At 41.6% G+C, this 14,638-nt stretch overlaps 1 protein-coding gene across 1 annotated transcript in view; it reads left to right on the forward strand.

Annotated features, from left to right (window-relative positions):
- The first annotated feature begins 247 nt into the window (after window positions 1–247).
- Window positions 248–14,638, forward strand: part of CCDC141 (coiled-coil domain containing 141) — a 115,153-nt gene continuing 100,762 nt past the window's right edge. The window contains exons 1-2 of the mRNA XM_063116311.1: window positions 248–495; window positions 3,624–3,746. Coding sequence (XP_062972381.1) covers window positions 394–495; window positions 3,624–3,746 — 225 coding nt within the window. The 5' untranslated portion in view covers window positions 248–393. The remainder of the gene's footprint in view (window positions 496–3,623; window positions 3,747–14,638) is intronic.

The raw sequence follows: 14,638 nt of genomic DNA on the forward strand, positions 1-14,638 counted from the left end.
CTTTCTTTCTTTCTTTCTTTCTTTCTTTTCCAGCATGTAGTACTTAATTCCCAACAAATAGTGAATGCATCATTGCTTCAAGACATTTTTATTAGAGCGATGTTTATAGGGTGCAAACAGGAACAATTACGAAGCTAGGGGTGTGTCACCTCTCTCTCTCTCTCTCTCTCTCTCTCTCTCTCTCTCTCTCTCTCTCATATATGATAAACTCAATGGGGGTGACTATTTTTAACCTCCTGTTCTTTCCTTTTGGCAGAGCAATCAGTGTTAGCTGAGCTCTTTCACGGAATGAAGCCAAGTAACCCCATTTGTTGCCTTTTGCAATGACCAGCAGATTCACACAGCCGCGAAGAGGGAACCTTTTCACATGAAGCCCAGTTCTGCTAGAGCACCATGTCAAGCAAGAACAGTTCTGATGATCCGCCTTCCACAACAACCGTTAGTTCCGTTCTTGTCCAGGCTGGAGACAGCAGAATTATCATAGCTGTTCTTAAGGTAAGCTTAATGGATCTTAAAGACTTGTGCTGAGAGTTCTGCAGCATTGATTGGTTCAGCATTTCTACTCAGATTTCTGCACGTATCAGTCGATATAGAGCAGCTGAAGGGAAAACGAGTCATGGAAAGCCCTTTTTTATTGCCAAGGAGAGGAGGTGGGAAGTTGCTCTAATTATTTCATGGTGCGTGACATATTTTAAAGATCAGTTAATCATCACTCCAAATATTTATTCAGTCTAGAGCAAAGTAAATATTTTATTTCCTCTGAAAACATTTCTTTAAATTAAAGTAAATAAACAGCAGGCCAATGTGTACCAGAACTTCCTTACTTATTTGCTTTAATTTTCTCTGATTGTAACTGCATTGATTCAAAATATGAAACTCTGCTTTTCTTATATTGTTTAAGACTGCATTCAGAATATATGAAGTGAATTGGTCTAACTTGACGTGAGCAGATTGTTTGAAGGAATTCAACAGGCATTAATGTACAATGTACATTGATGGTGCTATATAAATAAATAATAATAATAATGCATGAACAAATAATTAATGCTACTAGGATGCCGATATCAATTCCCATTTTAGAAAAGGAAAAGCCTTACTTAAAGGGTTCATCTACACCAAGCAGATATTCCACTATGGAAGTGGAATGAAAGCGGTATATAAAAGGCAGGAGTCACACTACTGCTTTGCAGTGGTATTGAAGTACACTGACAATTGTTGGGGCCCATTGACACATACCATATAATACTGCTTTCATAACACTTTCATGGTGCTATAGCCTGCTTGGTGTAGATATATCATGCGCCCCAACAGTTGTCAGTGCACTTCATTACCACTATAAAGCAGTAGTGTAGATCCTGCAGTGCACTTCAATATCACTATAAAGCAGTAGTGTGGCTCCTGCCTTTTTATATACCATTTTCATACCACTTTCATAGTGGAATATCCTGCTTGGTTTAGAAGAGCCCAAAGTCTTAACTGGAACAATTTACCTTAAATTTGAAACACCATCTCATTTTCAGTATAAGTAATTCACCAGTATAAGAGGGTGAAAGAACCTGTCACACTTTTTTTCTCTTCAAACTTGGTTTGCTAAAGTTTATGTGCCATTACGTTATTTCTGGGGTTGAATTGAAAAACTTGGATAGATCTAGACTTAGGCCTTAGCTAGACCAGGCGAACCCCAGGATCGTCCCTGTGTGTCCACATGACGCACAGGGGATCCCGGGATCAGAGAGGGATGATCCGTCCCTTGCCCCAGGATCTCACCCTCCCCTTTGGCCCTGCTTTTTCCGTGGTCCTGGGCTGAGCCCAAGACCGTGGAACATGTGGCCCGTTGCCGCGGTTTGACCCGGCTCCACGCGATTCCTCATGCGGAGCCGTGAGCCGTGCATGGGGTGCAGTGCTCCTCAGGAGCGCTGCACCCATTGGGAGTGAGGGGCAATTAAGTTAAATTTAAAAAGAAACCTACCTTTAGCGCATGAGTGTTTGTGCGCTCCGTCTTCTTTAAAAATAAAAAATGGCGGGCACGATGCCTCTCTTCCTGAGGTCATTGCGCCTCACATGTAAACGGAGGAGGGATCTCGCGTTAATCACAACGCGAGATCTTCCCTCCTCCGTCGCAGATATGAGTAAGTCTAGCTAAGGCCTTAGTCACGTGTGCCAAGAACAGCAGGTAGGATTTAGGAAGGATCTCATTGGAGCCTCCTTCGTTTGTGATGCACTGCTGTGTTGATATACTTTTCAAAGGCAATTGCTGCTTTGTGTTAATGCATACAGCGCAATAGATGCCATGTTTATAATGCAGTCAGATGCCACTCACCAATGCATAGTGTTGTAATTGTGGAAGAAATGGGAGGAGTTCGAAAGGTCATGGTTTTTTTTTTTATGGTTCTTGGTTATAGTGCAAGGACGTGCGCTAGAATGCTGTAGTTGCTGGAGAAGCAGGAAGACATACTGGCCCCATTCAGAAGACACCTTAAACCATGGCTTTAACCATGGGAGTTAAGCCAGAAAGCCAGGCTGTGTTCAGAAGACACCTGAACACAGCCTGGCTTTCTGGCTTAACTCCCATGGTTAAAGCCATGGTTTAAGGTGTCTTCTGAATGGGCCCACTGTCACTTCAGGCTGCTTCTTTTTTTTAAAAAAAGAAAAAGTAGTCCAGTGACAGCATGCACACCTTCATAGCTGTGCAGGACGAAAAGAAATCACGTGGTTATTTACAACTGTGTAACTCTGTAGGTGCACAGCAAAACTAGCGTCCAAAAAACCCAGAGGCTTCCTGCTGCAAATCCCATCCAAATTCACACAAAGAAAGAGCAAGGAAGGGAATGAGGAGAAATATGGGGAGGGGGAGAGAGGCGGACATGTTACAAAATAGGTTCTGTAGCTTTAATGCCATTCCCACCACTAAAAGTTTTGATATTGCTAAACTGGAACCTGCTAGACTTGATATTGCATGGAAACTGCAGTAATTCTGGCTGGACATCAGGAAAAATGTCCTGACTGTTAGAGCAGTACGACAATGGAAACAGTTACCTAGGGAGGCCGTGGGCTCTCCCCACACTAGAGGCATTCAAGAGGCAGCTGGACAACCATCTGTCAGGGATGCTTTAAGGTGGATTCCTGCAGTGAGCAGGGGGTTGGACTCGATGGCCTTATAGGCCCCTTCCAACTCTACTATTCTATGATTCTAATTTTAAAAATGTCATAAAAGAAGTTCAGAATAAAGTAGAATATTTTCGGAGAAATATTTTAAGGGCAATGAGTTGGGGTGAGTTTGAGTGAGTGACCAGACATTACAGTTCTGAGATAAAACAATAGATTGGCCCTTATTTTAGTCATGACTAACTTAAATCTTTGTAAACTGCCCAGACAGTTTCAGCTATGGGACAGTATATAAATATAATAGATGATGATGATGATGATGATGATGATGATGATGATGATGATGATACCCATTTCTTTCGATGGACATACTCTAAAAGTCTGGATCCAACTCACTATACTTTACTAGGCACTGGTATATTGTAGCTTACAATTTTGATCATGTGTACACACGAGCAATGTGCAAAGATGTGGAGAAATTTTGTTTAGAACAATATTTGCTTATATTTGCATTTTAGTGTGGGCAATGGGTGCAGCTCCAGCTAGCTGAATCGGTGCCAAATTTATTAGAAATTGGCAGCAATCAAGAAGAGACCAACAAATTATTGCAAGATCATGAACTTCTCCTGGCTAAAGTTAAGGTAAGACATGCAACATGAACGTTCTAATATATTACAAGTCCTGTTATAGTTTTGATATGAATGTTGGACTTGACTGTTCAGCAGCAGTCCTCCAACCACTTCGTGTATTCAAAGGTATATTTTATCATATTGACCCAGTTTGCACAATCACCACAGCCCACCGTGGCTTATTTAAGCCATGGTAGGTTCCAGCGCGTACCGGGTGACTCTTGCATATTCAAGTCATGTCATATCGTGCTAATCTGGTGAGGGTGTATTGTTGACATGGTTAACAAACCACTGACCATCCAAAAACTGCCCATGGTTTGTGGGCGGTTTGTTAACCATGCCAACAACCCACCTGAACAACATGACAAGCTACAATCACGGTTCAAATATGCAAAATGGCCGCCTGCACATCCCGCTAAGTCCCAGGGGTTAATTGATCCACTGTGGCTTAATGTGACGAGCCAACTGAAGGGGTGCCTATGTGTTGTTAAAAATGAGGCTCACATAATCGAGCAACAAATGAGCCACATAGAATATAACTATGATCTCTCTTTCATGCAGCCATTCAGTATACAGCAGTCACTTAAAATTACTGTGGGTTGTTCACTCCTTGTCCATGGTTAGTTGCCCACATGCCCTTGATTCCACATGGAGGATTTAACTCCCTGCATTAAATGTTAGCAAACATTGCAGCGCTGAGCATAAGCATAGAGCAGATGTGTACAGGATTGTTGAGAGCTTTGCCTATGGCTACCACAATGGCCATGCAAACAGATTCTAAGATAAAATGACTATGAATGAACTTGAGTGCTTACTCTCAAGCAGATCTATTTATTATTTATTTATTAATTACATTTCTATACCGCCCAATAGCCGGAGCTCTCTGGGCGGTTCACAAAAATTAAAAACATTCAAAGTATAAAACAACAGTATAAAACCATAGTACAAAATACAATATAAAAGCTCAACCAGATAAAAACAGCAGCAATGCAAAATTACAAATTTAAAACACCAAGTTAAAATTTATTTACAGACTGTTAAAATGCTGGGAGAATGAAAAGGTCTTCAACTGGCGTCTAAAAGCATATAATGTAGGTACCAAGCGAACCTCCTTAGGGAGCTCATTGCACAGCCAGGGTGCCACAGCAGAGAAGGCCCTCCTCCTGGTAGCCACCTGCCTCACTTCCTTTGGCAGGGGCTCATGGAGAAGGACCCCTGAGGATGACCTTCGGGTCCGGGCAGGTACATACGGGATGAGGCGTTCCTTCAGATAGCCTGGGCCCAAGCCATTTAGGATTTTAAATGTTAATACCAGCACTTTGAATCGGGCCCAGACCTGGACTGGCAGCCAATGAAGCTGGAAAAGGACTGGCGTGATGTGGTCTTGCTCGCCAGTCCCTGTTAATATCTGCATGCTTTAAGGCCCCTGCTGGCTTGAAAGGTACCCTTTTGCTGCCCTGCCCTGCTTTTCTTTCCTAATTTGGCTCCCCAGCAATGCAAGTCAGTCAATAGAGCAGTACGACAATGGAACCAGTTACCTAGGGAGGTCGTGGGCTCTCCCACACTAGAGACATTCAAGAGGCAGCTGGACAACCATCTGTCAAGTATGCTTTAGGGTGGATTCCTGCATTGAGCAGGGGGTTGGACTCGATGGCCTTATAGGCCCCTTCCAACTCTACTATTCTATGATTCTATAATAAGCATTTGCCCAGTGTTGGAGATCAGTGCCACGTCCAGGGTTTTGAGCACCCTTGGGCAAGACGTCCTCAATGAGCCCCCTTCATCAGTGAGTCTTCCTTCTCCTTGTTGTTGCCACCAGCTGCTCTTGCTCCACCTCTTCTTTCCCATCATTGCTACTACTTAGCTGCTTAACAGGCAGAGAGCCAGTGAGCAAATCAGTATTGTTGTCAACAGCTCCTTGTCCTTCCCACCAGCACTGTCTGGACCGAAACAAGGTGAACAAGAAGGGTGCAATGGTGAAGAGGACCAGGTCCATGGAGCTCTTGTTAATGAGCCCCTGATGGGGTATGGGTCCTAGACAGTTGCCCAGACATGCCTACCCTAAATGGTCCAATATAGAGAAATCTGGGAAGGGGGCGTTGGCAGCAACAGGTTAAACAAGAACTTTTTGGATCCCAAATGTGATAAATGAGATTTGGAGATTCAGATTTATACACAGTAGCCAGAATGTGTGTGGAAAAGGAAAGGAATAAGTCATTAATGGTTCCATAATAAACAAAGACATTTATCTAGCTCCTGTTTTACCGACAGTGTCATTAATCAGACTGGCCACAATACTCAGATCCACATGTGTATTCTCGGATTGACATTTGTTTTTTGTGCAAATTAGTTTCTATACATAGGAGACTTAAACAGCATCTCCTAAATTAAATGTTCGTACATTTGGCATCTGCATATCACTGCCATTGTTTGCTTCTTCTTGTTGTAGTTGTTTTTGTCCCATATTATATCATGCTATGCTATCGTAAGCAGTGTTGTTATTCAAAACAAAACAATTGTCGCATCCTTTGCTGGAGGCAGGAATGTTTAACGTTTCTATTTAGTGTTCTGAAAAAGTTGGAAAGAAACATTTTGTTGCAGTTCAGTGTTGCAAGGTGATGTGAACAGGATAAGGTTTCATTAAGGAAGAGTTGTGTGTGTGTGCTGGAAGTACCAGGAAAGAATAAGAGCATTCTTGGACATAGATTATCATTCAGGGAAGTTCTAAAGAAATGAGTACTATGGGATCCAACAGTCTGTCTACTGGTACTATTTATATTGCACTAGTGGACATTAGTGCTTGTAGCATGACGGGTTTCGCACCATTAGGGTTTATTCCAGCTTTCCTTTTATCTATTTTATAACGGAATAAGGGAAAGAACCCGCAGGAGACATCTTGACTGATGCCGACATCGTCAAAAGGACACGCAAACTTCGAAAGTGGCCAGCCACGAGCATGCATTACTTTGCTTGTGTGAAGAAGCCCCCTGTCTGTTGTGTATGCGGGGGATGGGGGGTGGCTCCAGAGAAAGCTAGTTATACTTTAATTCCATTAATGAAATTAGTCCTATCAAAGGAATTTACAGAGCAATCCTAAACCCATGCTTGGCCATCTGGGAAAGGTCAGGATAGGTTGGAGGTCTTCCTCTACCAAAAGAGAGAAGTTCTGCCATAGGGATGTATCTACCTTGAAGGCTCCATGTACGTCCTCAGAAAGGTCTGCCACCAGCAATGTTCTATATAGCAATAGACTCTGGAATGGGGTGTTCTAAGAGTGGGATGTATTGGAGCTGGCTTTGGATCTGCTGGTTTCAACACCCCTTTGTTCCCCCAAGAGGGGCCTCGTCCTTTAGAGCTGCTACAAGGGATCTCCCGCCATTGGTTTCAGTGGGAATTTTAAAGAATATTCTAGGCTAAAAAGCCCAGAAAAACCATTTCCCGCATCTCCCACTGTGGCCAGTGTATGGAGTGCCCCCCAAAAGAAGAAATGTGTCACAAAAAAGGCCACTAATTTGCATACACTTGTATAAGCTAAGTAGATGTGTAGATGTATATATGCATATTTAGAAATAATAATAATTTAAAATGGGAATGCAGTACATCTCACTGTAGAGTGGAAGACTGTGATCAGGTGACCTGTGTGCTTTGCTTAATTGGCTGTGCAGGTGCTAATTGTTGATGGTCTACAGTTTTTGGAGTTCTTTATCTTTAAACTGGAGCTGGACTGGACAGCCTTTCCAATACAGCATGGTTCAAATGGAGGACTGCCTCATGGCCACCCTAGCTGCTTTGCTTCCCCAGCTCTAGGATTGCTGTGTTAGTGGCTCCTCTTGTTTTGTTGAATTCATTGAGACTAAAGATTGAATAACTTCCTCTGAAACTGACCGGGGGCTTGTCTATACAGCTTGTTTGTGCATATTCGCTTTTTAGGACACACGACACAGCTGTCCATTCGCCATAGTGCTGGGTTTTCTATGCGATAATGCGCGTCTTCGCATTCGCGATATATTTTGCTCACATCCAAGTTTGCACCGTGTTATGGCTATGTGTCTTTAGGGGAGTTAAATCACATTTTGACATGTGGGTGGAGCTTTGAGGGCAGGACAACGCGATTGGCCAATTTCTCACCTATCGGCTGCCTCATTCATTCATGCCGATTTTAGTTTGAAGTTTCTCTGCGGAACTCTGCAGGGAAAGCTTCTAAAACAAATTTATTTATGTATTTAGTGCATTTCTGTAACGCCCAATATGCGAAGCTCTCTGGGCGGTTCACGAAAAGAAAGAGGGGGAAACGGGCAGCCAGACGAAGGAGATATGTTCTGCTGCCTCGTTCAACCTCGTTCTTCCTCCCCACCCCCGCTCCCGGTTTGTGTTTTCTATGAATCCGCAGATAAGATTTATAGCTTCGTTAGCTTCTACTCTATATCATTGTATATGTGATAATGCAATAATGCGCATGTGCGCATTTATAACTCACTATAAAAAAATAAATTCAGGAAATAACTTGCTGTTGCTGCTGCAGTGTGACGCTCTTTACCTACATTCGAATCAATGAAAATTCGGGTTGAAATTAAATAAGCAATCCTGCTGTCATATAGACGGGGACCAGATGTTCTGCCTTTCATTTTAAAATGCTTTTTCTTTTTCTCAGCATTAGATGGGCAGTTTGTTCTATGAGAAATAGCAGTGTCATGATCATCTTAGCACCTGTAAGGAGACTCTATAGGTGCATGAAGACAAAATCTGTCTTTTTTTAATTTTAGAATTATAATGTCAGCCTTCACTGGGGTTTTCTGTGAAGAACTGTTGCTGTACCTCTTGCTCTGTGACTAATCTGGATCAACCTCTGGAAGGGTGTTATAAGATTCATGTGAATGCATCCGTGCATTCTTGATTGCTGGCCAAAGCACTGTTCTTTGTCATAATAAAGGTCACAGTGAACTATAACAGAGAACCTGGAACATGCACATCAAATCCACTGTACAGAGTAAACATTCTTTTTTAAAAGACACGCGTTATCAGTAATTTGGTCCATATTTGATCACGCTTAATTACTTTATTCCACTTGCAGAACGTAAATTGCAAAACAATAATTTATATGCAAATATTCAAAAGGAGCAAATTGAGGGCAGGGTGGGGGGAATATATTTTTTGAAAACGGAAAATATTTTCTTCTTGACATTTTTAATCTTAGAGTTGTTGACTCTTTGCTTTGTCTTTCTGTAAAAGGAATATTTGGGGGCTTTCAATATATTAGATATCTGTTACATTATCTGTTAATCTTGGTGCTCAAGGTTATTTCCATTTATTAATTATGGTGGTACTTTGCAGTGCCATTAAAGCTAAAGGTTTCTGCTTTTTCCAATAGTTTTGTCTGGCACATGAAGAGATTTTTACATTAGAAAAATGACCTTTATTGTGAGGGTACGTAAGTGCCTGTCTTATTTCACAAGCATCTTGCGCTAAAGGCAGTCCTAGTTCCTTTTATCCAGAGACCAATAGTGGAAGTTTGCTTCTGTTCATAACTCACCTATTATTGTTTTATTTATTTGCTTCCTTTCTATCTTGTATTAACAATATTGTATCCAAGCCACATTGTCCCACAAACCTGTTGTTAAAGACCTCTCAGAAGACTTCACCACTGTCCGTGCAGGCTTCACATTTAGAGGAAGGGGCTAAGGCAAAATGCCCTGTATTGGCCCTACCTTCTTGGTCTTGTCACCACTACGGTTGGCTTGCTGTCTCCCTCTAGGCCCAGTCCATACCACGGCCTGCAAAAAGAGGGCAGGGCAAATGGAAGCCACTGTTTCTTGTGCTTGTCATTCTTCACATGAGCCTTCCCCAACCTGGCACCCTCCAGATGTTTTGGACCACAACTCTCATCAGCCCCAGCCAACACACTCAGTGGTTGGGAGTGATGAGAGTTGTTGTCCAAAACATCTGGAGGGTGCCATATTGGGGGACGCTGCTTAACTCACTTGGAGAGTGCACGTGAAAAGGCAGCAATAGTAAGGAGCAACTTCAGGAGTGACCTGTGAGGATAAACAGGAGGCCTCTTGCTCCGGTGTGAGTCTTGGCAGCTGTCCAACAGTGCCGGCACCTGATGCGACTCCTGTTCACCATCACTAGTGGATTCTGAGTTGCTATTTTTGGAATCCCCCTTAGTTAACCTTCATTTGTTTTTTGTTACGTTCCCTTCCGATGGTATACACAGAAGATTCCCTCAGAAATAAATATTTGATGGCTAAAATAACAAGTCCAGACGATCTTCAAAGTGGGTTACACATGGTTTCCTTCCCAGTCTTTCATGCAGGATGTCTCCAAAGCCAGAGCTGCTTAGCTTCAACAGTGCATCATGTTTGGGCCTCCAGCCTGAAAAGCAGACACTTTGACTGTGGAAGGAAATGATTTTAGGGTGACCATATGAAAAGGAGGACAGGGCTCCTGTATCTTTAACAGTTGTATTGAAAAGGGAATTTCAGCAGGTGTCATTTGTATATATGGAGAACCTGGTGAAATTCCCTCTTCATCACACCAGTTAAAGCTGCAGGTGCCCTGCCCTCTTTTCAATCTGGTCACTCTAGTATTGTTCCTGCAGCTTTAACTGTTATGATGAAGAGGGAATTCCACCAGGTTCTCCATATATACAAATGACACCTACAGAAATTCCCTTTTATATGCAACTGTTAAAGATACAGGAGCCCTGTCCTCCTTTTCATAGGGTCACCCTAAGCAAATGACCATCGAAATCCATACAGCTCTTACAGCACAATCCTATCCATGTCCACTCAGATGTGAGTCCCATTGCATTCAATGGAGCTTACTCCCAGCTAAGTACCTCCAGGACTGCAGCTTTCAGGTGTATGGAAGTAGCAAGGAGAGGGATTTAGCACAGGAAAGAGCAGCATGATCTGCTGAGCATGTGTGCCAATGGATAGTGTGAATGATGCCGTAATCTAGATGCACCTTACAGATATCAGTCCCACATAACAGCCACTTGATAACACATCTTTCCCTTTATTTCAAACAGATGTATCAGCTTGAAAAGCTTCAGAGCCAGGATTAGATTCACGAGAGTAAGAAGGAGATAATTAAATTTTATCTGCTTCAAGCACCCTGTCTGCATACAGAGTAGTCTTTCTATCGCTAACCCTAGCACATTAGTTATCTACTTTCAGTACTGCCTATATGCCATATATTAGCATTTCAGTATGCAAAATCACTTTAAAAAAGTATTTTTCACTATTCTGTTTGCAACTCAATAAACTCTCCTTTACTAACCCTTTTAGGGCATGTTCACCCATTATGCCATTGTAAAATAAAAATTACTGTGGATTTTTTTTGTATTATTATTATTATTCCCCCTCCCCTGAGAATTTATATACCGCTTTTTGTTAAGCTGTAAAAAAAGTATGGGACTAGGTATCGAATGGAATGCCTGCCTGTTAAGACTGGCCTCAGAAGCACTGCTTCGCTAACAGACTGAAAATTGTGTTTTTTAAAAATAATGACATCTTTCTACAGGATGTGTCTTAAGGTCAGAATTGGTTTGAATAGTTAACAGCCTGATCTAATGTCAAAAGCAAAAGGTTAGGAAGATTAGCCATTGCTTTCTGTTCTGTTCATCTTCCACTGTGATCAGGTTGTTGTGACAGAGCCAGAGAGATGACTTCTTCCCCCTCCAAATATTATGGAAATTGAAGTTTCCCTTATGTTATGCTGATGGCATGATTTTGTTACTTCGCATCCACGTAAGGTTTAAATGCATTCTGACTAGTCTGGGTAATTTTTTGCATTCAAGTGATGGCGTTTGGTTGTAAAGTCCTAGCACAGCCTTTCCCAACATGGTGCCCTCCAGATATTTTTCAGTAGTATCTAACATTATTCCTACATAGAGTAGACCCATTGCAATTAAGGGGACTTATAACTTAAGCCTCATTCTACGTAGGACTAACATTGGATACTACCCTTGAACTACAACTCCCATTATCCCCAACCATTACCACAGCACTCGGGCCGATGGGAGTTATAGACCAAAACATCTGGAGGACACCAGGAGGGGATCTACACTAGTAAAGGAAACGTTGTTTTTACAGTCATTGAACATTTTGTTTTTGAACGGTTTAAAACGTAGCAGTTTTTAAAACGTTTACTTACTTTTCTCTTTCCATGGGAATGCATTCCTTTTGGCCACACTAAGAAAATAAATCCGTTTGTTCTATTCTGCCAATTTCTCCTCCCACTTTCTCTTCTCCCCGAGACAATCCTCCACCTACAAACAATCCAGCAAGCAGCCTCCCAAAAGTGAAACTGGAAGTGTCTGCAAAAAAGAGGCTTGAAAGAAAAAAACGGCTCCAACTTTGGGCGCGGAAATTACGTAAACATGCACCCAGGAATGCGATTGGCTAATTAAGAACTACAGGAAACCCATTTAATACGATGAAATCGGCCACATCATAACAAATAGAACGACTTATTTCAGAGAAGTTCAAAATAAAAACCGGAGAACAGACCACAATAAAACGTCACAAACTATACGTCATGTGCTATCTTTCCGGCGCCAGGTTAAGACTTTCCTCTTTGCCCAGGCATGTGGCGGCACATCCTAATTACCCACATGTTTAGTTTTTAATCGGTTTTTAATGCTTTATGTGTGTATGTTCTGTGTTTTAGAGTTTTAAATTTTGTATACTTGTTTTTACCTCAATTTTAGAATTTCTGTAAACCGCCCAGAGAGCCCTGGCTATGGGAGCGTTATATAAGTGTAATAAATAAATAAATAAAAATAAATGTGGCGAAATACTACCAAACACACACTTAAAAACAGTAAGGCACATTCTACCTTTCCTAGTGTAGATCCCCTCCAGATTGTGCTGGATGGTGAAACAAATGTTTAAAGTCTTTTCAACTCGAATGTACTTTTCAGTAAGTCATGGCTGGTACATGCACCACTCCTAAATGCAGTGGTTTGGATACAGACTTTAGTTAGTCACACTTTAATCCTATTGAAATTAATAGGACAAGTTAGTTGTGACTAAAACATGACTTACTAAGTCTGGATCCAATCCAGAGTTGGTTGTTCTAATGTAAAATTTACCATACCTTATGGTATATCAGCTAGCTAGCTACTACAGAGATCCCCAGCGCTTTGCCCATGGGTGGCATGGTGCTTCCCAGGCATCTGTGACGGTGTCCACAAAGCTCTCTACCTCCTTCAAAAAATTTTTTAAAAAATAAAAATCTTGGAAAATGTTAACTTTCTTTCTTTCTTTCTTTCTTTCTTTCTTTCTTTCTTTCTTTCTTTCTTTCTTTCTCCCTTTCTATCCTCTAGCCTTGCTCATTCTCTGACTTCTATTCCTTTGCCTTGTTGTTTCCATCTCCCTCACATCCTCTAGCTTTGCTATTTCTCTCCTCACCCCTTTACCTTGCTGCTTCTCCCACCCCCTCCCCACTCGTAGCCTCCCTATTTATCTCTCCACCTCATCTTTAGCTCGCTTTTGACTAGCCAGGCCCCCACAGTAGCCATTATGTGGCTAGCCACATCCTCCATGCAAGCCATTTTGTGGCGGTGCCCACAGTAGTTTCTCAAATTCCCATGGGTCCAAAAACATTGGAGACCCCTAATCTACTGTGTTTAGGAGTGGTGCACATAGGGACGGCTGAATCAGTCTATTTCTGGTCCACGCTATATTTGTGCCTGTTCTTTCATCAGTCCATTTCATCCTGTTTCTAAATGGATTTTGATCTCTTTTTGAGCTGATGACTGTGTCACGCCATAAGGAGAAGTGTGAAATCTGGTATATAACTAAGTTCTGATCTGTACATTAGTCAATCAGGTTTGTTCACAATGGAATTCACAAAATAAAATGTCTTTAGCATCCCTAAACACAACTAAATCATTTCCAGCTGTTTCATAAAGGCAACATGTCCAGATGTAATGTGGAAGGTTCCCCATTGTTTCTGGTCCACCATTTAAGTCTCCTTATCCTTCTAAAAATTGAGTCCTGTATTATCAGAGTTGGCTGGTATGTACAAGTAACTGCTCACGTGGGCACTGTGATCGTCTCTGAGTGCCTCCTCCAAAGTTACACTGTTCAAAAGGGTAGACCACTTGTGTGAGCAATTATTTATTCTGACAATATAATAAAAGGCTCTAAGACTATTGATGGCTGCAAAACAGAGTGCTACACATTCCGTTCATAACTTCCTAATACTTAACATTTTAATACCATTTCAAAATGATCCCATTTTCAGTCCCTCTAAACCAGGAGTAGGCAATCCGGTGCCCTGCAAATGTTTTGGATTATAATTCCTATCAGCCCCAGCCAGCATGGCTAATGGTTAGGGATTATGGGTGTCGTAGTCCAGAACAACTGGAGGGCACCAAATTTGCCTGCTCCTGCTCTAAGCCATGAGACAAAGTTTGACAGAGGTATCGCAAAATTGTTTCATGGATTGTAACTTTCAATTGTTATTTTAACCAAAACATTCTTATTCTATAATTATACCTTAAATAAGAAGGACAGAGAAAGAGAGTCCAAATTGTGGTATGGGGTTGTTTGCCTTACATAACCAATACTTTTTTAAAAAAATGTATACTACTTTTCAGAGCCAGCTCTATAAAAATTAGTTTGTCTATTTGGTATTTTCTAGAGATGGGGCTTTTAACTAATAATTAATAATCTTCAATAACACTGATTCAACCACATGTTCAACTATAAGAAAGCGTAAATGTATCAGCTGTGGGCACCAGTGTTGCCAGGAGAAATTTATTTTTGTTTATTTTCAGTTCTTTCCTATCACAGTGGCAGCATATCTCATCCCCTTATACTAGTTGGGGATAGATTTTATTTTTAAGAATCTTTTAGTGCTGCTGGAAAGAACCTCACCAAAAATTAGTGGTG

Source organism: Elgaria multicarinata, chromosome 2, assembly GCF_023053635.1.
Source record: "Elgaria multicarinata webbii isolate HBS135686 ecotype San Diego chromosome 2, rElgMul1.1.pri, whole genome shotgun sequence".
Classification (NCBI taxonomy): Eukaryota; Metazoa; Chordata; class Lepidosauria; order Squamata; family Anguidae; genus Elgaria; species Elgaria multicarinata.